The sequence below is a fragment of the Erpetoichthys calabaricus genome, chromosome 2 (assembly GCF_900747795.2).
Source record: "Erpetoichthys calabaricus chromosome 2, fErpCal1.3, whole genome shotgun sequence".
Taxonomy (NCBI): Eukaryota; Metazoa; Chordata; class Cladistia; order Polypteriformes; family Polypteridae; genus Erpetoichthys; species Erpetoichthys calabaricus.
This window is the reverse complement of record NC_041395.2, coordinates 183,656,726-183,680,956: the sequence shown is the minus strand read 5'-3', so window position 1 is coordinate 183,680,956 and position 24,231 is coordinate 183,656,726. Positions and strand designations below refer to the sequence as shown.

The 24,231-nt window shown below is 38.0% G+C and overlaps 1 protein-coding gene across 1 annotated transcript in view; it reads left to right on the top strand.

Annotated features, from left to right (window-relative positions):
* The window catches only part of LOC114645487 (inner centromere protein A-like), a 55,271-nt gene extending 34,056 nt beyond the window's left edge, over positions 1 to 21,215 (top strand). The window contains 8 exon segments of the mRNA XM_051922576.1: positions 4,173 to 4,282; positions 6,014 to 6,134; positions 10,718 to 10,855; positions 11,960 to 12,138; positions 15,148 to 15,290; positions 15,365 to 15,489; positions 16,086 to 16,236; positions 20,501 to 21,215. Coding sequence (XP_051778536.1) covers positions 4,173 to 4,282; positions 6,014 to 6,134; positions 10,718 to 10,855; positions 11,960 to 12,138; positions 15,148 to 15,290; positions 15,365 to 15,489; positions 16,086 to 16,236; positions 20,501 to 20,706 — 1,173 coding nt within the window. The 3' untranslated portion in view covers positions 20,707 to 21,215.
* The last annotated feature ends 3,016 nt before the right edge of the window (positions 21,216 to 24,231 follow it).

Below are 24,231 nucleotides of genomic sequence, written 5' to 3'. Positions count from 1 at the left end.
CAAAACAGATCTGGCAGGCAGACAAAAACATGACAGTTTTAAAGCTGGGTAGGAACTAGAAGAGATGTTATTGGGCCCAGACCTGGAAGTGATGTCATCGACCCCAGGCAGAATTTCCTATGTTTGGTCTGGAGAGGAGAAACTGAAAGGATCAGTTCACTCTGCTATCCTCTGGAATTACTCTTTTTTGATCCCTTTAGCTGCCTCCCATTTGCACGTGTGACACTGGAGTTCGACTAAGGCAAGTCATAAACCACTTTGTATTTGCAAAGTGATGCATTTGCGTGTGACAGTATCCAAACTGTACTTAAACTTACTGCTTACAGGCACATGTAATTAAAGTGCATCAATCAAAAGAGCGTGCCGTAGATAAAGACTGGGAGGGTTACTTTGCACCCAGAAGTTAGCAGCCATTTCAGCATGCGGATAGGGCACTTGGTTAATGTGAAATTTGCTGTTTCACAATTGGCTTGCAGCAGGTAAAGCTGAGCTTCAACTATGAAAGAGAAAAATTTGTCAGGAGTGACAGAATATAAACTAGATCAAAAATATTGTTTATTACAAAATGCCATTTGCATGAGGCAGTGCTGTTCCATAATGAACATCTTATGATGAGCAATCCAATAGTTACAAATGCAGGCAATTGGTGGTTGTAAGTTGAGTTGTTCAGGTGATCTGGTCATGAATATTTTTACTGAAAAAGAGAATGTGCCTTTTTTTTTATTCCTTAATTTATTACTTACCTTGCGTTTTATAGTGGTAACTGAGAAAATGTTTTTTCTGAAGAATGTAGATAAGACCTGTGCCAGTTGTCATCAATTGGGACTGAGGCTGAACAATGCCAAACAAATTTGAAATGTCTTTTAAAAAAGTCTCAAGTTACTTAAAGATAGATAGATAGATGGATGGATGGATGGATGGATGGATGGATGGATGGATGGATAGATGGATGGATGGATAGATGGATAGATAGATAGATAGATAGATAGATAGATAGATAGATAGATAGATAGATAGATAGATAGATAGATAGATAGATAGATAGATAGATAGATAGATACTTTATTAGTCCCAAGGGGAAATTCACATACTCCAGCAGCAGCATACTGATAAAGAAACTATTAAATTAAACAGTGATAACAATGCAGGTATACAGACAGACAATAACTTTTAATAATGTTAAAGTTTACCCCCCCGGGTGGAATTGAAGAGTCGTATAGTGTGGGGGAGGAACGATCTCCTCAGTCTGTCAGTGGAGCAGGAAAGTGACAGCAGACTGTCGCTGAAGCTGCTCCTCTGTCTGGAGATGATACCGTTTAGTGGATGCAGTGGATTCTCCATGATTGACAGGAGCCTGTTCAGTGCCCGTCGCTCTGTCACGGATGTCAAACTGTCCAGCTCCGTGCCTACAATAGAGCCTGCCTTCCTCACCAGTTTGTCCAGGCGTGAGGCGTTTCTTTTCTTTATGCTGCCTCCCCAGCACACCACCACGTAGAACCGCCACAACCGTCTGATAGAACATCTGCAGCGTCTTATTGCAGATGTTGAAGGACGCCAGCCTTCTAAGGAAGTATAGTCGGCTCTGTCCTTTCTTACACAGAGCATCAGTATTGGCAGTCCAGTCCAATTTATCATCCAGCTGTACTCCCAGGTATTTATAGGTCTGCACCCTCTGCACACAGTCACCTCTGATGATCACGGGGTCCATGAGGGACCTGGACCTCCTAAAATCCACCACCAGCTCCTTGGTTTTGCTGGTGTTCAGGTGTAGGTGGTTTGAGTCGCACCATTTAACAAAGTCCTTGATTAGGTCCCTATACTCCTCCTCCTGCCAACTCCTGATGCAGCCCACGATAGCAGTGTCGTCAGTGAACTTTTGCACGTGACAGGACTCCAAATTTGTATTAGAAGTCCGATGTATATAGGCTGAACAGGACCGGAGAAAGTACGGTCCCCTGCAGCGCTCCTGTGTTGCTAATTACAATGTCAGACCTGCAATTCCTGAGACGCACATACTGAGGTCTTTAAGATAGTCCACGATCCATGCCACCAGGTATGAATCTACTCCCATCTCTGTCAGCTTGTCCCTAAGGATCAGAGGTTGGATGGTGCTGAAGGTGCTAGAGAAGTCCAGAAACATAATTCTTACAGCACCACTGCCTCTGTCCAGGTGGGAGAGGGATCGGTTTAGCATGTAGATGATGGCATCCTCCGCTCCCACCTTCTCCTGGTATGCGAACTGCAGAGGGTCGAGGGCGTGATGGACCTGTGGCCTCAGGTGGTGAAGCAGCAGCCGCTCCATGGTCTTCATCACATGTGACGTCAGGGCGACAGGCCTGAAGTCATTCACCTCACTAGGACGTGATACCTTTGGAACTGGGGTGATACAAGATGTTTTCCAAAGCCTTGGACTCTCCCCTGTTCCAGGCTCAGGTTGAAGATGCGCTGTGGAGGACTCCCCAGCTCCAATGCACAGGCCTTCTGCAGTCGTGGTGATACTCCATCTGGACCCGCTGCTTTGCTGGCACAAAGTCTCCTCAGCTCTCTGTCTACCTGGGCTGCTGTAATTGTGGGTTGGGTTAAAGTCTCTCCTATGCTGGTATCAGCATAAGGATGGGTGGAGGGTGCAGTACTCCGAGGTAAGAGTGGGTTAGGGTGGTCAAACCTGTTAAAAAAGTTGTTCATCTGGTTTGCTCTCTCGACATCTCTCTCGATGGTGGCACCCCGCCTCGAGCTGCAGCCAGTGATGATCTTCATCCCATCCCACACTTCCTTCATGCTGTTATTCTGCAGCTTCTGCTCCAGCTTTCTCCTGTACTTCTCCTTCGCCGCCCTGAGCTGGACTCGGAGTTCCTTCTGCATGCGCTTGAGCTTATGCTGATCACCGCCTTTAAAAGCCCTTTTCTTCTGATTCAAAAGGCCCTTGATGTCACTTGTAATCCATGGCTTGTTGTTAGCATAGCAGCGTACTGTTCTTACTGGAACTACAATGTCCATACAGAAGTTGATGTAGTCAGTAGTGCAGTCAACAACCTCCTCAATGTTCCCACTATAAGATCCCTGCAGGATATCCCAGTCCGTAGTTCCAAAGCAGTCTGTCAGAGCCTGCACTGCCTCAGGGGACCACTTCCTGAATGAGCGTGTGGTTGTAGGTAGCTCCCTCACTCTTGGTTTGTAGTGAGGCTGAAGCAGAACCAGGTTATGATCTGCTTTCCCAAGCGCAGGCAGCAGGGTGGCGCTGTATGCGTCTTTAAACGTTTGCATACAGTAGGTCGATAGTCCTATTTCCCGGGTGTTACAATCCACATACTGGGAGAAGGCAGGTAATGTTTTGGCCAGCGTTACATGGTTGAAGTCTCCAGCGATTAGCACAAGTGCCTCGGGGTGTTGTGTTTGTAATTTAACCATATCGGAATGGATGATGTCACTCGCTATCTCCACGTCCGCCCGAGGAGGGATGTATACAGTAACAACAGTGATGTGTCCAAACTCTTTGGGCAAGTAATAGGGATGCAGACTTACGGCCAACAGTTCGATGTCCCTGCAGCAAGTGGAGATTTTAACGTTAACATGTCCAGAGTTGCACCATCTTTTATTGACATAGAGTGCAAGTCCTCCTCCTTTGTGCTTCCTGCAGGTACTTGCGTCTCTGTCCGCTCTAACTGTGCTAAACCCGGGTAGCTCCACGTTAGCATCTGGGATGTTAGTTGTTAGCTACGTTTCACTAAAACACAACAAACTGCATTCTCTGTAGGTCTTGACATTTTTCACCAGCGTGGCCAGTTCGTCGATTTTATTCGGTAGTGAGTTCACATTGTGTCACATAATCCACCTTTCAGATATCCAGCTGGATGGTCACAACATCACAAACCTGTCTCATGTTCAGTTGTGGTACACCTAAACTTTTACAAGCAGGTGTACCTAATGCAGCCACTGACTGTATCAGAATATTGCTGCATACTATATAGTAATGCTGTTTCATTTGTTTTCACCATTCGATTTGTACATGATGATGGTTCAATTTTTATTTTATAGTTCTGTTATTGAGACAACATTTACTTAACAACATTTACCTTTCCTGCTTAAATGGGAAGTTCCCTCTTTTTAGCCAATCTAGATCATTAGAAAGTGATGTAGTGGACATATTCTAAAACTTTTTGTAATATAACTAGGAAAAAGAGCGACAATTTCTTGAAATGCTTAAAAAGAAAGAAGATCAAGAAACAGAACAAAAAAAGAAAATGGAAGAAGAAGAGAAACTGAAACTAGAAGAAGTGAAAAGGTAAATATCCAAACTCTGTATCTGAACTAAATCTCTTTTAGTCACACCGTGGTACAGTATATGAGTAATACTTTTGATGGATACAAAGCACACTTCTGTAATTTCTGACTTTGTATGCAGGGCAGCTTGATGGTCTTATTGGATCTGAGCCTGTGCTTATCAAAAATGTTGAGTTTGTGTGTGTGTGTTTGGTGGTTTTTGATGATACTGACCATTTTATCATGTTGTCTGTTTTTGCCTATAACTCATTTACCATCCTTCCCAGTGCTGCATTTATTTCTTACACACATTTGAGGTTGTTTTTTTTAACCAGTCAAAGGGAAACTTCCAACCTCCTCAAATAAAACAGGGTTTCAGTAATTTTTGTGTTTCTTTCATCACCTCTATCTATCTATCTATCTATCTATCTATCTATCTATCTATCTATCTATCTATCTATCTATCTATCTATCTATCTATCTATCTAAATACTGATAAAATAACTTGACAATTTACTGGTTGTCACAAGCATCACACACTGATTATATATTGACAGTAACGGTGCACTGCACGTGCAGTGAATACACTTGAATTGAGCATTCCTAGTTTTCATACTTTTTCTCTGTATGTTTAGCATTCGTTTGCTCAGAGATATTTAACAAATATTAAATGTAACAAACTCCTGATACTTCAGTTGTCCAAATCTGCCCTTATTTACATGTATCCAAATTTTTTGGCTTCCTGTGTGAAATCAATCTCACTAGCTTTGTGTTACTCCCATTATTTCACAGTTCTGTATAACAACCTTTGTTGTGTAGTTTTCAGAGCTTCATATATGAGCAATCAGACTCTTGATCTGTATGCATGTGTACAAATCCAGAAAAAAATTATCTGGATATATGTTACCTGTACTCATTTACCGCTGCGCGCTATTTGCCAGTCACTTTGCATCACTGCTGCTCGTGTTGTGAAGGGGGGGGGGGGGGGGGGGGGGTTTGAGGCTGAACACCTGCTAAGGAGGTGCGGATGGATCCGCTGCGTGACGATCATTTAAAAGCATGTACAGCAGCTGTCCTTTTGTCTCACTGTCTTGTCTCGTGGGACATTAAAGTGTCTGCGAGGAAAATCACGTATTGTCTCCTTCCAAGCCTTCCAAGGATTTTTTTTATAATAGAGAGATACTACTATTCATCTAACAGTTGCAAATGTTACAAACCTAGCTGAATGATTTTTCTGAAAAGTTTTGAAAAGTATGTTGGAAAAAATGTTTAAAATCTTATCTTGAATGTGACTAATTAAATTTTTTTAGTATTGATTTTAATCAGTATTTTTCAGTTATTAGAGAGAGAAAAAATGCTATTTATAAATATTATGCTTAAAAGTACCCCAAGTTTCAAACATGCCCCCCACTTGTTGTTACACTGGGGTGAATCCCCATGTCTATTCTAGAATTTAATATACGAATACTAGTTTACATAAGTGATATGTGGCTAAGCTACTTGATGGGTATACTAGTATTAAGTTTTTTTTTTTTTACTCATTTATAAACTATTACAGAAAAGGCCACACTGTTATTCACTTGAATAAGGAAGGTTCCTTTAATAGAAATGCTTTTAATGTGATTTCTGTTGTTTGCCATGGTATCGAGCATTGCGAAATTTCACTGGTATTACCATTGAACACAAAAAAAAAAACAATCTGCTTGTGACATTCCTAGTGCTATGTGCGAGTGTTTACTTGTGGATATTTCAGGAATCGCAAAGAGCTTTTAAAAAAGGTAACTGAGGCCCGTGAGCGAGAGGAGCAGAAAGAAGAAGCCAAAAAAAGGAAAATTAAGCAAACGTTTGCCCAAGTGGAGGAAAAGAATGACAAGGTGAGTCTTGTATTCTCAACTTATTAGAAGTTATTAATGTGGCTTTTAATTAGAGACTTTTGTTATACTAATACCACAGCAGTCTTTCCTGACAGAATATTGGTTTAGTATGATAGCAGTGATATTGGGAAGTACGTTGCAATTGGAACACATTTTACTTCTATGTTGTCTTCTGTTTCCTCTTATGATGTTCAGTTGTCTTTACAAACTGTTGCTTACTTCAGAACATTGATGCCTAAAATTGAACTTATTTTAAAATTCAATCCTTTTTTGTGTATATTGGCTTATTTTGAAGGTTTAATGTTTCTATTCTGAGCAGTTTAGAGTTCCATGGCTTACTCATAGATCTTTGTTTTTAAGAAAAATATGCCTATTGAAATGTTCTTGTGAAATTTTAGCAATTACCTGTATCATTATGGCATAAGCATAATGCCTTTTGTGTGGTATGGTGTGTGTGTGTGTGTGTGGTTTGTTTCCTGTTTTCAAAATTTCATGCTTTTTTAAGTATAAGATTAATTTGTTTTAGAGGTAGATTTTAAAGAAGCTTCCCTTCACTTTAATTAGAAATGTTTAAAACATTATCAAGCATACTTAATTCACTTCAAGTGGGCCGGAGCTTATCTGTACCACAAGACTTAATAATGAATAGCATGTTAATCCTTTGCAAAGCTCACTGATGAACACGGTTGCACTCACTATCTTATAGACAGACCTCAGTATGTGCGTCTCAGGAACTGCAGGTCTGACATTGTGGTCAGTCCCACAGGGGACTGTACTTTCTCCAGTCCTGTTCAGCCTATATACAGTACATCAGACTTCCAATACAACTCAGAGTCCTGCCACGTGCAAAAGTTTGCTGACGACAATGCTATCATGGGCTGCATCTGGAGTGGGCAGGAGGAGGAGTATAGGAGCCTAATCAAGGACTTTGTTAAATGGTGCGAGTCAAACCACCTACACCTGAACACCAGCAAAACCAAGGAGCTGGTGGTGGATTTTAGGAGGACCAGGCCCCTCATGGACCCCGTGATCATCAGAGGTGACTGTGTGCAGAGGGTGCAGACCTATAAATACCTGGGAGTGCAGCTGGATGATAAACTGGACTGGACTGCCAATACTGATACTCTATGCAAGAGAGGACAGAGCCGACTATACTTCCTTAGAAGGCTGGCGTCCTTCAACATCTGCAATAAGATGCTGCAGATGTTCTATCAGACATTTGTGGTGAGAGCCCTCTTCTATGCGGTGGTGTGCTGGGGAGGCAGCATAGAGAAGAGGGACACCTCACACCTGGACAAACTGGTGAGGAAGGCAGGCTCTATTGTAGGCACGGAGCTGGACAGTTTGACATCTGTGGCAGAGCGATGGGTGCTGAGCAGGCTCCTGTCAATCATGGAGAATCCACTGCATCCACTGAACAGTGTCATCTCCAGACAGGGGAGCAGCTTCAGCGACAGACTGCTGTCACTGTCCTTCTTCACTGACAGACTGAGGAGATCATTCCTCCCCCACACTATGTGACTCTTGAATTCCACCCAGGGGAGTAAACGTTAACAATATACAACTTTATTGTCTATTATACCTGCCTTGCACTCTCCACTTTGTTTTTTTTTTTTAACTTGCAGTGTGTTTTTATTGCTCTTTAATTAATATTGTTTTTATCAGTATGCTGCTGCTGGAGTATGTGAATTTCCCCTTGGGGATTAATAAAGCATCTGTCTGTCTGTCTGTCTGTCCGTCCGTCCGTCCGTCCGTCCGTCCGTCTGTCTTGTGATATTCCTAATAAGTATAGCATTCCTTTATTTGGTGGATAAGGCAGCAAAACCAAAATGACTAGATGAAAATACCCATGGACTTGAGATGTGAAGTCTCTAATTAGGCAATAAACAGTTGCAGGCTTCAGAATTTTTACATCGAATCTGTATAGAAAAAGGATAAACACCATGCCACAATGCTACCAATTTGTTGTTTTTGGAGGAAATTTGTTTTACAGGCTTAGGGGATTTGATTGTGGGATTTTTTTCTAAATATAAAACCAGGCACCAGATTTATGTGCATTTTCCAGAATTTATTCAGTGATTATTGCCTCTTTAATAACTGGAAAATATTGTTCAAAAGTATTGCTAACAATCAAAATATAGGAATGTATTATATCTGTGCCACATGAATTGGTAAATAGCAAGACTATTCAGGATAATTTAATTTACAAAAAAAACTCTTTAAACCTTTTGCTTAAATCCTGATTTGAAAAGAGTGTTTTTGTGTGTTTTTGAGATTTGTTTATTTTGGCATAAAAATATCTAAATTTCACTGACAAGTCAAAGGAAATGCCACATGCTAGGGAAGCTTTTATTCCCCCGCCTCCCCAACTTTTTTTTTTTTAAATTACATTTATCCATACTTTAATTTCTTTTTGGTAATCAAACCTCAATTAAAACATATGTATTTAAGAGTTCATGCATACGTTAATGTATACGTACATTTTGTCAATGTTTTTAATATGATCCTTTCCCATGCTCACTGTAGTAAGTGATTATACGATTTCAATTGGTCATGCCTTGCAACAGGAGACATAGCAATTATTTAATCATTGAGATCTGGGCACTCTTGGTTCCTACTACAGTCCAATGACCTGCAGATTCGGTTGATTGGCAATGCTATAGGGGGGTGTGTTCGTCCTGCAGTGGACTGGTGTTCTGTCCATGGTTCATTTCTGCCTTATGCCCTATGCTAGCTGGAATAGGCTCCAATATCCACTGCAGCCCCATTCAGGAATAAGCAGGTTAGTAAATGACTAACAGTTCTTGAATTTGCATTATAAAAATTGTTATAATGTGCTAGATGTACTTTTACTATTTTCACCACATCTTAGTTGTCATAAATGTCTCTAATCTGTGTGCAATAAATGTGAGATGAACAGTATGTTTTGTTGCCAAAGGACTAAAATTATTTTGGATTGCACATCCAGAGCAAATTCATTTTATCACTGGTTTAAAATAAGTGTTAGCCAATTGGTTTGTGTCTTCCAATTTTTGTGATTTCTGGTGCTGCTTGAATTTGGATTTCTGAGTCTGTGTTTCTACACAGAAATTCCTCTGATTACTGTTTCCTTTCTCATTGCAAAGTAGTGCATATTTAGATTTATTGGCAATTCTAAATTGTTTCTGAATGAATGTGTTACTTTCACAGGACACTGTCATGAACACATCTACACCCCACTTATGATTGGTTGCCCCTTGTGCCTAGCATAGGCATTGCCTCGCTGTGTCCATATTTTGAATTCGTCTTAGATAAGCAGTGAATGGACAGACAGCTATCTATACTCATTAGGTTTTTACTGGTGAATGTGAAGGCTTGTATTCCTCATTAGGGCTATGCATAATTTCCTTACCCAGCTGAAGATGTTACATGATTAATGCATGAGAATGTTACCAGCAAGATGCTAGTTTCCACCATTTTAACATGTATTTTTATTTCTAAGCATGCTCCAAAATGTGACAAAATTAGTAGCAGTTAAACTTGATAAAGCATGGCAATAACACTAAACCGTGCAAGATTTAAAAAAATATAAAATCCTGCAATCCCACAATGAAATTCAAAGCTCTTGATACAAATTTAAAGGTTTGTTGCAAATTAGCTTTGAAGAGGTTTTGTGAATTTCTTGAGCAAGTCTATTTACTAATTTGTGTAGCACAGATTTTGAATTGCAATTTTGTTGGAAAACCAGCTACTTAAACTAATACCAATTACCTAAGAGAATTTCTGAATACACAAACCATTTGTACATAAAGTACATTAGGAGTCCTGAAATTCAACTTCACAATTTGTACATGCTTTATATTTAGTCTTCAAAAGTAATCACCCTGCACCAAAGATTCAGTGTTTGCACAGATCACATGTTTTAGAGATCACATGTAGTCTGTGTTATCGCTAAAGCTTTAGATGTGGTATCATAGGGTGCTGCCTTTGTCTTTGAAACATCTTTATATGAATGTATGGCCAATGTAGAAGTCTGGAATTACTGGCTCATCCATTTTATTTTGTCCCGAATATGTAGACTAACCACCGGTATAAGGAGTCACTTTGATTGAAACCTTTATGGATTTCTACTTAATGCATTGCTGTTTTATTCAATAAATGGAAAATGTTTCTTTTCCTTGTGAAAATGGACGTCTAAGTTATGGATAGATGCATGGACAAAGAACACATTGTTCATTTTCCATGTTGTGTTTAAATGTGCAGAATGTATAGGGGGTTTGACATGGACAAATGAAACACCTATTTATCTATTGTGACAGTCTGCTTAGTCTTACAGGATGGTGGATGTAGCATCTAAGAATGTGAATCTAGTAAAAATGTAACACTTTTCATAACATATCCTACTTTATTGCATAAGCATATATTCCAGGGCAGCACAGCTCATTATATAGATTTCCTCACATCAAGAGATATGATTTAAAGTCTGCTATATACTGTAAGGTTTAGGCCTGTTTCTGAGACTTGTAATATTTTGCCCATGGTACTTTGTAATTTAGAAATCAGTCAAGTATGTGGCTGTTTTTGTGTTTACTTAAATCTTGAAGTTATTTTTACTTAGATATGTGAGGAATGGATTGCAGAGGAGAAAGGCTAAGTGCAAGCTTACTAACAAAAAAGTGTTAGAAGCAGAGATTCATTGTAAACAAGAGGAAGATGCAAGGAGAATAAAGATTTTGCAGGCTGTAAGACCTCTGTGTGCTTTATATTTTGTTGGGGAAAATAGAGGTGACAAAGAGTAGCTGTGGCCCTTCACATTAAGGGATGGGAAGGTTACCACATTTCTACAATATATTGTACTGCGGTGAAATTAACTGTTATTACACTGCTTCATATATTAAATTATTCCTGTAACATTTGTTTTTACTAAGTGTGAAAGAAAGCAGTTTGGATTTTAAGACTGTCAAGCATTAGCTAAAATGTATGTAATCATGCAAATTGGACATCTAGCACATCAGTATAACTATGGAGGAGGTCGTTGCTATGATTCAGAGCTATTTCACCCCCTAAAGAGGACTTAGTCTAAAGTATGTTCCTATTTTGGTGCTTTGAACAGAGTTGTGGGGAAATTAACTGAAGATGACTGCCCTGTCTGCAGAAAATGCAGAAAGTAAGTTGTTAGGGAAAGAGCGAAACAAATTGAATTTAATGAGTCAAATTTGAGACCATCACCTGCTGCTATAAAGTTAATTCAAGGAAATCAGTTTTTTGCTGTTTAACTAGCTAATCGTTCTCCTTATAAAGCTTTAGTGTTACATGCTCTTAAGTATTTGAGTACACATCTATTTCCCTGATTTAAGTTAATTGTGTGTCTGAAATCAATTCACAGGATGATTAATCTAGTATATTTTGTTAATCTGAATCATTAGTACACGTTTGGTTGCCCCGATTAATGAATGACCGAGAGTTAAACTTCAATTAAAAACATTCACTTACAGTAAACAGATGCATCGGAACTGAGTCTGATGGCACAAGTTGGTGAATATTTTAAATAATGTTATAGCAGGACTTGAAATTTGGAATTGGCAATTGTACCCATACAAATTTTAATTACTGGAAATTTTGATTTTAAATGTTGTGAAATGATTTCAGACTGTACTTGTATTTTAATAAAGTGGAAAGGCCCCCACTATGATAATACTGAGGACCGTAATTTTGGCCTCTATAAACATGTTGATGGGACGATATCTAAATTTACCATCTTGCCATGGTACAAGTATACAGTAATTGTGATTAAAACTGAGAAAGGGTGTTTTTCGCTGGTAAGCTTTTCATACTATATCTTTTAGGAAGAAGAGGAACGAAAACATCAGGAGTTACTTCAGAAGAAGAGAGAGGAAGAGGAACAAGAGTGTCTAAAAAAAATGGCTGAAGTTAATAGACTTAAACAAGTAGAACAGGAGAGACAGCTTGCTGCAGAGAAAGAACTCCAAAGGAAGAGGGAGCAGAAGCGCATTTGGATTGAATGGTATTCAGTTCATGAGCAAGAAAAGTCTGCACCAATAGGGTTTTGATAAGTATCCTGAAGTTCATCCTCTAGGCGCATGTCAAGTAGCTTATTTAAAATACACTTTAGTCTTGAGGAAATGTTGTAAGTATATTTTGCTATATTGCTCACTACCTCAAAAAACTCAATGTGCCTTGACAAGGTAACTTGAAAGTCAAGATAAGTATTCATAATTACAATACGGGACACTGTGGCAAGTGCTTTTAAAACTTTGACTAGCAGACATTTGAATATTTTGCTGAATTCATGATTTCTAAATTAGACCATCAATTTAGCTGAGAGACAAAACACTCAAAATCCTTAATAATTTTGTCCTTAAGTCCATTTCTATAATTTAGACAAATATAATGACCTTATGATGTTAAAACACTTAGCACCTGAAATGATTGCCAGTGGGTGTTTTCCTATTAGTGAACTGCACAGTTGTAAAAATGTCACCTTCTAATACTTCCAAGACTTGTAATCTCTCACATAGCTCTTCTGCATGGGCATAACTTACTGTACAATTATGTTGCAGTCCCTTTGTTTAATATATTGTATATATGCCAAGAGGCCTGTGATAGTTATTGTAAATATTTGGAAGCAGCAATACCATATAAGCATTGGGTGAAAAAAATAAAGATGTAATCCACAGTGATGCTTTTTTGTAGTAAATGTCCATAATAAACGCTAGAACCAGTATTTACCAGACATGCTACCATTGTTTCTAATTCAACACATCAAAATGGAATAATACTAGCTTTTTTGATTATTAAAAAAATTTAAACACAGTTTTAGAATTGCATTCTTAATGAATTCATGAGTGGTATTCAAGTGTGCTAGTTCTAGTTGTCTGTCTCTCCTTGCTCTTTAATTTTAGTTAAATTTCAAGAAAAGTTGTTCATGGTCAGTCTTTTCCATACCTTATTATAATGCCTTATTATAACTTATAATGACTAATTTACTCACCTCTTTCTTTGCTGTGATTGGGTTTGAAAACCATTAAGGGCTTAATGAGCAAATTTGCTCAGATTAACAGTTTAAATTATTCTTGGTAAACTGTAATTTGGAACACGTATGCTCTTTCTAATCTGTTCAAACCTACAAATGCTGGAATGTGGAAAAGCAGTTTTTTTTTCTTATTTTAAAGAAAATTGTTGTGTACAAGCTGACATCAACTTATGAAAGTATACACTTTATTATAGGTAACATTCTTTATATTATGATGAGTTACCTGGGGGGTTGGCAGCTAATATTTCTGCTATTCAGTGATTTTTTAAAATATTTTATTTTAAGATGTTTGTTTGTAGCCAGGGTTTTAGGACTATTCGCTTTACACAGAATTCAGTGAAATCAGGAGGGCACATTCTTCCTATGTTACTTTTCTTCTTAATATGTACTAATAACATTGTTAAAACTTGTGTTGAGAGTTAAGGTTTTCCTTTCTCTGCTTTTTTCTTGGGCAGTCAGTGTTGGTTTACGTGTTTGTACCTAATATGGAAATGAAATCAATGGATTCCTATTTCCTGGTGCTGTTACTTCTGTTCTCCATATTTTGGGTTTTATTTTTTAATTAAAAAAATATAGACAGTTTCCTACCTCTAAAGCTGGCACAAAAAACATGCTGACATGTTTCTGAATTAACACTAAAAAGCAGCCTTAATAGTGAATTTCCAGCATATTGAGAATTTAAGAATAAGTCCAAGATCATCTAGCCTGAAATCCTGTGCTCATATAGGATACACAATAAGTTTATGAAAGAAATTTGTGAATATTTGATGTAATTTTTATATTTAATATTTACTGGAATAGTTGGCGGGCGGCACGGTGGCGCAGTGGGTAGCGCTGCTGCCTCGCAGTTGGGAGATCTGGGGACCTGGGTTCGCTTCCCGGGTCCTCCCTGCGTGGAGTTTGCATGTTCTCCCCATGTCTGCGTGGGTTTCCTCCCACAATCCAAAGACATGCAAGTTAGGTGGATTGGCGATTCTAAATTGGCCCTAGTGTGTGCTTGGTGTGTGGTTGTGTTTGTGTGTGTCCTGCGGTGGGTTGGCACCCTGCCCAGGATTGATTCCTGCCTTGTGCCCTGTGTTGGCTGGGATTGGCTCCAGCAGACCCCCGTGACCCTGTGTTCGGATTCAGCTGGTTGGAAAATGGATGGATGGATGGAATAGCTGGCAAGATATTTGCTACCTGTTCATAAACCATGAATATTCCAGCTATTTTAAAAATGCATGGTTAATGATGCAATATTGCTGATTTCTTTATCGGGATCAAAGCTGTCATTTACACAAGTAATATTTTTCAACTGAAATTAAGATTTTGACTGTCATGGTCCAGAATCGGAAATTCATAAAAGACTGAAAGCTCTTTCATATAACAAGTAAAAGATACTGTAGTTAATCCACAGCTAACAATCACTTTTTTGTGTAATTCCACACTACAATTAACACATTAATTTTACCTTTGATATCTTAAATATGCTAATTCTGATTTAGTGTTGCTGGGCCCAGATTTAGGCCAGAGTTGTGGAATGACTCCTCAGCCAATATACAGTAGTAATGTAACAGCAATGCTGTCTGGCAACAATGTAACAGAAAAAGCATGTGTCACTATATGCCTAAAATTAAAGGATTGTAATGGGCAGAGGTGGGCTATAAACTGTAAATGGCCATCATTGTGAGCTTGAAGAGGTTTATGGAGTTACCAGTATCTCAAAGTGTTAAGAAAAATGTATACATGATTGATAGATACAAAATCTGGCATGCCATTCTGGCAGGCCATGATTTTTCTTTATTTTGGTGGTGATGTATATGATATGTTTTTATTGTAATTGTATTCTTAAAATGTAATAAATGTGGTGTGCACTACATAATCTATAGTGACTAATGAATAATATAAACACCTGTTGTATTGAGCTGTGTATTAAACATCCTAGGGAGTGAGCTTGCATAAATGTTTCAACCATCTTTATCTAAATCCTATATTGTTCAGGGAAGAACAACTTCTTCTTGAAAAAGAAAAGGCTGTACAGATGGAGATTGAGAAGGCAGCTAAAGAAAAGGCTTTATTGGAGGCTGCCAAAGAGAAGGAGAGTCTACAAAAGGAGGCAGATGAAAGAGAGAAATTAAGGGCAAGTGTAACTTTTGCATCCAAATTAATTTGGCATTTTTGTGCACCATAAATAATGAGAATCTTTTTTAACAGCAAGAACAGCAGCACAAGGCTAATTTGGAAAATGAACTCAAAGAAAACCTCAAGGATGAGAAACTGGCAAAGAAAAAACCAGATACCTCTAGCAGTCATAATACTTTGAACATTACTGTTGATTTAGAGGTAATATTTGACAGAATGCATTTTCTTTAGTTTTCCCTCAACTATTGCTGTTAGAATAGACATTTCTGTGGAGATGGCCAAGGGACAGATTCAGGTACATTTTTGGGAATGCTAAACATTTTTCAAATATAGTAAGATTATAAGGAAACAAAGCAATAAATTATTAAACGTTTTTGGTAAGAAGTGTAATAGCTACAGTCATAAACAGACACATAAGCATACTTGTATTAAGAGGGGGGAAAAAAGAAAAGATGGCAAGGAATTTGCAAGTGAGAGTATACATCCACATTGACCCTAATTGTAAAATTGGGAGTTCTGTTTTAGGTCTCTGCTGTCTTAAGTTTGTAAAAAACCTGTACTCAAATTGTTTTCCATTTTAAAATAAGACATTTAATATCTACAGTTTAGTGCTTTTGTTTTTAATTGTAGACATTTTTGTCTTGATAAATATTCTTTTGTGAACTTCACAGTAGATGCTATAGAAACACTAATGTCTTAAGGTTGCCAGGAAAAGGTCGTTACCCCTCTATACCCAGAACTAGATTGAGTTTCAGAATGTTTCTGATCACTGTTAGCCATTTCTTCTTTTTTTGTAGAAGTCTCCTCAGTCATATGAAATGACTCCCAAAGGAAGCAATAAGACTATTGCACGTTTAGATCCCGAAAACTATGGGATGGATCTAAACAGTGATGATTCAACTGATGATGAAAGTGCTCCAAGAAAACCTATTCCATCCTGGGCAAAAGGTGAGTTTCATGCTTCAAGGAATTAACCTTAAACTCCGACCCCCCCCCCCCAGGCTTTTGGAGTTTGAGTTGTGCCAGCATTATGCATTTAAGTGTTTGTGGTGTAAAATTTTATGAGTAACTTTAAATGATTGCATTTCTTGAAGCTTTTGGTGAGGTGGCTGATAAATGAAATTTTTTTGCACTAACTTCTTGCTGTTTGTGTAGGGGCTAAAATAAAAAGTGAGAGACCAGTGATGGATCATTCTTATCTGATATTGCCTTCTCGGAGGCTAATTTACAAATGTATTTTGCATATAAATAAAGGAAAAAAGAAAAGACCATATTGGAATTAATACTGGTTTAACCAAAATGCGAGAAAATATGTGTATGGAATCAGTTTGAATGTGTTTCAAATTTTCCTCATGTTCTAAGTGTTTCATATATGGAGCAGAAATTCTGCTTAGTGTATTTACTGTCATAGAGGAAAGTAGCAGATTTTGGTATCTGGGACATCTTTTCTACTTTGTCATTATCAGATGTGTTTCATTAAATGTGTTAATTTTTGTAAAAATGTATTCCCCACTACAGGCAACAAGTCTATTGTAGCCTTCTTGGTGGTGTTTACCCCTGGAGAAACAAATCAAAATATTTTTTTTCTTTTTTTCTACTCTGGCATTAACACCAAGGATGTTAAACATTCTGAAATCCATTACATTGTTCTACAGATACTTCTACTTTGTAATTATGAATAAAGCCTCCTTGAGTGCCAGATAGAAACACAGATGCCAACAAAACTCCATTGCACACAGGTCTTTTCGAAAAGAACCCTAAGTGGGTCCAAATCCTTGGGTAAAGGCAGATTGATGCAGTAGTGGATTGCCAAAGTTCTTTCTGCACTGCTTCAGTCCATAGTTTTTGCTGGAATACAGTGGATTTCTAACACTTTGAGGAATCATTAGTGAAGACGACAAATACACTTAGAGGTCCCATTAGAAGTAGAGGGAGCATATTTTAATCAAGTATCATTCAACGCAACCGCTTGACAAAATTCCCATAATTATGGTCGATAGATAGATAGAAATGATCTGAATAGTTTAAAAGTGGATCAAGAATTAATTTACATTTTGCATTTCTGATAGGTGTACCTAGGGTTTGTGTCTGTGTAACCATAATAAGCATATCACACTGCACCAAAAATTTAGCTTAGCAAACTGACATTACACAATACTCCATAATTTAACTGTTGAATTGTTGCAGGCATTTGAGATGGAAGGGATTTTAAGATGTACTTGCATTTTATAATTTTTCAGTCCAAAATTTAGGGAAACAGTCCTTACTGTGAAACTGTCTGAAATCAAATATTACAAGTACAGTATTATGAAATTGTGCTCTAATATAATAAAATACGTATTCCAGAACTGTATACCTTGAAGAGGTATTGCTCTGATACATGCAACATTATATGAATGTGAGGAAGATTTCAGTTGATAGAAAATGCCCATATTTACCAAATCACATTTAATATAAATCAGTCTTTAGTGAATTTCCGAAAAGTGGAAATTTGCTTGGTCCAGAACTGTTAATAGGGAAGTGCTGTATATAGAAATTATTATCAAATATAGTTTGCCATTTTTATATAAGTGAAATTTTAAGATTGATATGATGCAAAATGAAGAGAAATTGTGCAAAACGTTCAGGTCACAAATTAAGACTAAGCTTACTCCACAATAATTAATTGCTAAGATTTTATAATTTCGGAAACAAACATGAATGAAATCTGTAAAATGTAATGTTTTTTTCTAATCGCATCACTTGTGCATTCATTATTTGTCATTAAAAAAATGGAAGTATTCTACAAGTTTGTTCACTTGTTTTAACTACAAAATGCTGCAAATCATGGCGTTAGTGACACTTTTTTTTCTACCTAAAGATGCACGTTTCTATAGTTTACAACCGGTGAAATTAAACAAATCCCAATACTGAAAAATATTGGAAATTCAAGGATAAAAGCTTTCACCAGTAGCAGAACAGCAATTTTACATACTAAAAATACTAAGTATACGGTATTTATTAATTCTGTACAACAAAAGTACTAACATGAACATAAAGGGAGGAAAGCAAATGAGTGAGAACACTGCATATAGAATAGTTACTTGTTTGCAATAAACAAGTGCAAAATAGCTATTTACAAACAAAGGTATGTAAATTCCAATAGTAGAAAAGAATGTGTGTGTGAAATAATGCAGTATAAATATAAGTGAAGTATGCTACAAATACTATTTATAAAATTATCATATACTGTACTTAATTTCATCTGGCATGTGTGAACATAATTTATACTAGCCGACACTCGCCGTAGCATACGGCGGTGTAAGAATAGGAACGGAAAACGGTGAGAAAGGAATTCAGAAATCAAGAAGAAATAAATATCTTCTTGAAAGACGCAGTGTGCATGTAGAATTTCTGGCCAAGCAGGGTTACATATGAAAGTGATAAATAAATCGGGCTTTCCGAATTTATGTACTATGGCCATGGCATCCTGATAGTTTTGTTGTATGTATTTTGGACTTACTGGACATGTGGACGGTAATATGATCATTTTGCCTAGATGTACATTATTTTCAGCATTTGCTTGCAGTGCGTCTGATAGTTCCACGCGCAGATCTTGTTGATGTAATCTGAGATAGTTGAGACACATGCCCTCTGTTTTAACATATGCATCTACAACGTACTGTTGGAATAGTTTGCCGCTGGAGTGCAAAATACTAAATGTATTCCTCATTGCTAATTTGTACGCATAAAATTGGCATCGAGTTAGCCTTATTCACTTGGCGGTTCTTTTATTGGGAACATGTAAATCTTTGTGCCAGCCAATGTCTCCGTAAGGGAATAAAAGTGGGTAAACCATAGGATCGCAATTCATATTGAGCGTGGAAATCTGTTTACAGGAGTTGCCTATATAATAGATGCAAATGTCCCATTCGGAAGGCATTTCGCCATCTTCTCCGACGAAAATCGCAGATACATTGGTGTGACATGTCGGGGCATTGTATCGTCGTAAATCCTGCCTAGGGTTTTCCTTGAAAGCCATTCATACAGATGCTGTTGGATTGAACTGAGCGATTTCATGCATGTATTTGTATGATTTAGCGAAGGGGTTGATGGTTCTGAGCATGGAATCTAGCTGGAGAAGTACATTTTCGCTGCATGCAGAATTTGCTTTATTTTGTAAGCGTACTTCAGTAGCTTGCGCTGTGTCAAAAACATACAACTGTCCATATCCTGGAGAGGTAGAAGTGTTAGCGTGTAGTGGAGAGATTTGGTGATAAATTTGCCTGTGTATTTTAAAACAGTATGGTCCGTGGCTAGGAGGTTGAGTTATCTGTGCACCCATGGAAGCAAACGCTAGAGAAGAGTTGTATTCTCGAATGTATTCATGATAATTTTTAGCTTCTGATGTTTGCTGTGCAAGAAGCTGTTGTAAAGACACAGGTGGCTCCCGCAAAGGTGGTAAAACTACTTTACCATTGTGGCAGCAACTCGAGTACTTGTTGGATGTATTACACTCAGCAGGCCAGTATAGTGCATGACACGGAAGAGGACAAATAGGAATCGAGAAATGTTGTGTCGGCAGCGTGTGGGCGGGACCGGTTTTGAAGTGGAAGCAGGACAGACCAGAAGAGAAATATATATAAGAGATGGTCAGGCTATTTTGCTGCGTATCTAGTGCTCTTGCATACATTTTTTAGTTTTGAAGAATATTCTTCTACAGTTACATAGAATCTCATAAGACATTAAGACAGGTGATAACAATTGGTAAGGAAATTGCACTTGTAAATTGATGAGTGATTAATGATTGCACAGGCCCATTTGAGTTTAATGTGTATTATGCAACAGGATTTTGTGGAATGGAATCGGGGAATTTATTTATTTTTTTGTTAAACCCATTCAAATGCAGGATATTTCTGAGCCATTGCCTGTGAGTGTTAGAATATTAACACAGACTTGATCTTATTTTAAAGAATGGATCTGAAATATTTCAAGTGCATCTTAGTGGACATTTACAGTATGTTTTGTCAATACTTAAATGAATACTGTTAAGTTCATTATTCAGCCATGCAACTTCACTAGTGTTTTAGTCAGTTGTGTATAGTATAAATCTAGCACTAAGTTCAGATCAGTATGTTTTTAATTTTAGGAAGCAGATTTTTAAAATCCACAAATTGTTTGCTGTGCCATTTACCTGCTACTTCTGTTTATATGCCCTCTCCTTCTCCTACAGGGCAAAAGCTAAACCAGGCAATAATGCATCATTACTATAATCCCCCTGATACTGACAAACGCTATGATGAGATAGAACCACCTAATCTGGTGGAAATTTTCAATAAAAGTAAACCCCGATACTTGAAAAGAACAAGCTCAGCTGAGTGGGACTCTCCACCAATGAAGAGCAACCTCAACAATGTTTCAATCAAGTTCACCCATTAGACAACCATGGACTTGCTATTCTTCCTTTTTCTTTAGTTTTAATGTAGCTTCATTTGTATATACTTTTGTGTGATGTGTATATATTTTTTTGTAGAAGTAGTATATTTTATGTAATCAGATAATGGGAAAAGAATCTTAAACACAATTGAAATAAAGTGGTTTACAAGTTGTGGTGTTTAAGAGTTTTTTTGTGTGTTTTAAACCATTTATTTATAAAAATGAGTTATTTACTGTTATGCTTCAAGAAAAGTTAATCTTTCAATGTTGTAGTCATAGCTGTACAATTAATTGTGGGCTGTAATATTTCAGATTTAATCACAGTCCAAAAATATACCCAAAGGTGCGAATGTAAGACTGCACTAACATTAAACTTTATGATGTTTGTATAGAATGAACAAGCTACTTTTTGTTTCCCCAATACACATCTTAATAGGCCACTTAACTAGTGAGTGTAAAGTGACAATTTATTAACCCCATCCTGAAGTTGCCTACAAAAAAGCTTAACACATTTAGGGTGGATAAACAAAAAAAGTTGATTGGCAGTGCTTTCATCTTAGGGCCAGTTTACACTTCACGCTCAGAACACATATGTGCATGCATCATGGCTGCCACACATTCCCAGTGTTCTTTTTGACATGTCTTCTGAGCATATTGTCACAAATGTCACATGCACAATCTGCAGTAGCAGTAAAAATATGGGTGGTATGTGTGTTCAAGTTTTGCTATGTAACATCAGCATCATTGTTTCCTATCAACATGCGACAGCAAGCTGCAGTGCTGCTCCAATAGGATAAATCTGCGTGCTTTGATGTTTGAATGGTTCGATGCATTAAAGCAAATCATCATACTTTAATGCCAACATACAGATGTATTTATTCATGGTGCTTTTTTTCATCCATTTCTCACATAGGAAATACAGTCAGTCATTATCCAACTCACTATATCCTAACACAGGGTTACGGGGGTCTGTAGGAGCCAATCCCAGCCAACACAGGGCACAAGGCAGGAACAAATCCCCAGGCAGGGCACCAGCCCACTGCAGATTTCCTATTGTGATGATGCAATACATTTATTTCTTACATTTACATCATTTAGCAGACGCTCTTATCCAGAGCGACTTACAACAGTGCTTAGTAGTCTACGACTGTTCTTCAGTCTTTAAGGCTAGGATTAAATCTACTGTCATTAAACAAGTTACCGCTGACCAAGTTGTATACAAAACCCTGCTAGAAGAAAATAGTAAGTTAGTACAAAATTTTTTTTTTTTTTTTTTTGAAAAAAAGGGTAGAAAAAAAAGTATGGGGACTTTAGTCCAAGTGCTGTTGAAAGAAGTGTGTCTTCAGGCGACGTTTGAAGACAGTGAGGGTCTCCGCTGTTCGTACAGCAAGAGGAAGTTCGTTCCACCACTGAGGAGCCAACACTGCAAAGAGTCTTGATGCATGTCGTCCTCTTCTTTTAAGTAAGGGTGGTTCGAGACGTGCAGTGCTTGATGTTCTGAGACAGCGAGAAGTGACACGCTGCTTGACCAGTGCTGATATGTAAGGTGGTGCAGCTCCAGTTTTGGCCTTAAAGGCAAGTGTTAGGGTTTTGAACCTGATGCGGGCAGCCACAGGGAGCCAGTGCAGGTTCCGCAGCAGAGGTGTAGTGTGCGAGAATTTGGGAATATCAAAAACGAGTCTTGCAGCTGCATTCTGGATCACAACTTAGTGAAACTGGATGTTTTCTCTCAGTGATGATTTCTTGCGCTGACACCTGGTGGAATCCTCCAGATTTACTTAAAAGTATAAGTGCAAGTATGAACAGTACACTGCTTGTGTTGGAGCAGCGTCCGGAACAGTATGTGTTGTGTAGCATTAAGTATATCCCCAGCCTTATGGTGACCTTTTGGAAAAGATCTTGATATTATTAATAACTCCAAAAAAAAAAGTCAGAGCACAAAATTAAACACCAAGACGAATGCAAAAGGTAAAACCATACTTTTGCAAAGAGCTTGTTCTTTAAGGTGACATCATGTTTGCTGAGGTACACAGAAGGCATTCTAACACTGAAGGGGAAAAAAAATGGATTTAGACATCTAAGATGATAAAAGCTTACCCTTTCTTTATGTATTTTGACACCACCAGCCCATTTTGATAGCATTTTTAAATTGTCTGCATGCACATGTGTGTTATGTATGTTTAAGAAATAAAAAAGCGAGCACATTACAACTAAGTACATGTGTGATCCAGACTTTGAAATGCTGACTGAATTTGCCTGTGTTTTACTGCCTAGGAGAGGGTAACATTATCCTTTTGATATGTTTTGTAAACTTGGCAACAAACTTTTCACTGTGTTATCTACATTGCAAAGAGGAGTTATTTGGAATGCCAGGGACACTTTGAATGGAGGAAACTTCTGATGGCTTGTTCCTTTTGAGGACATAAACTGAACCTGCTGTATTCAAATGTAAATGCCTTTAAATGTAAACGTGGGGTAAATCTGGACAGGTCTGACCATCTTACTGCCACCTGTAACCCTGAAGCACATGTACAGGCCCGTCTTATGTTTGCCAGTGAACCTCTGAATCATCACAGGCCTGAACTTGTGCCGCCTTGACCAGGGTTCCTTTCAGGTGCTGCAAGATTTCAATCTATTACGGCATAATGTGTTATCAGTGGTGTTCTTGGTGATTGTGGTCCCAGCTGCCTTCAGATCATTAAGATGCTCCTCCTGTGTAGTTTTGGGCAAAGAAGATATGATACCAGTCAGGTAGGGAGGAAAATAGAGAAATGTACAGGAAGATGAACCAGGAGGAGGTGTATATAAAATTGGAGACAAAAGCGGAGCAAGAATGATTTTTATAATAGCAAAGGGTAGGAACAAGACAGGGAAGGATTTCAGTCAGATAAAGCAGATGAAAGATAGGCTTAAGAATAAATACTGAAGAAAGGGTACTTTGAAAAGTTTCTGAATGAAGTAAACCCAATGGTAGTGTTTGGGGATGAAGTCCCGAATGAAAGGCTCTTACCAGTAATAAGAAGGGATTTAGTAAAGGAGACACTGAAAATAATGAGGAATAGAAAGATCAGACCAGATACAATATCAGTGGAAGAGTTTATGAGAAGAGAGAGTAGATGTGTTGTGAAATCTGATACAGAAGATACTGTATGTAAACAGCAGAGAATACCAGAGTAGTGGAGAAACAATGTAATCGTACCCATTTACCATTATAGAAAGCTGATGTCCTACACAATGAAAATTTGTGAAAGGGTTATAGAAAGATGGAAGACTTAGGGAAGAGACGACCGTAGGGTGGAGCAGTTTGGTTTTATGCCAGGGAGTAGAACAACTGATGCAGACCATAGAGAAGCATTGAGAAAAACAAAGGATTGCATATGGTGTGTATTGATGTGGTAAGGCTTATGACAGAGTTCCACAGCAAGAGGTCTGGAGGTGCATGAGAGAGAGAGAAAGGAGTACCAGAGAAGTATGTGAGAACTTTCCAAGATATATATGAGAGAGTGAAGATGCTGATTAAAAGCAGTG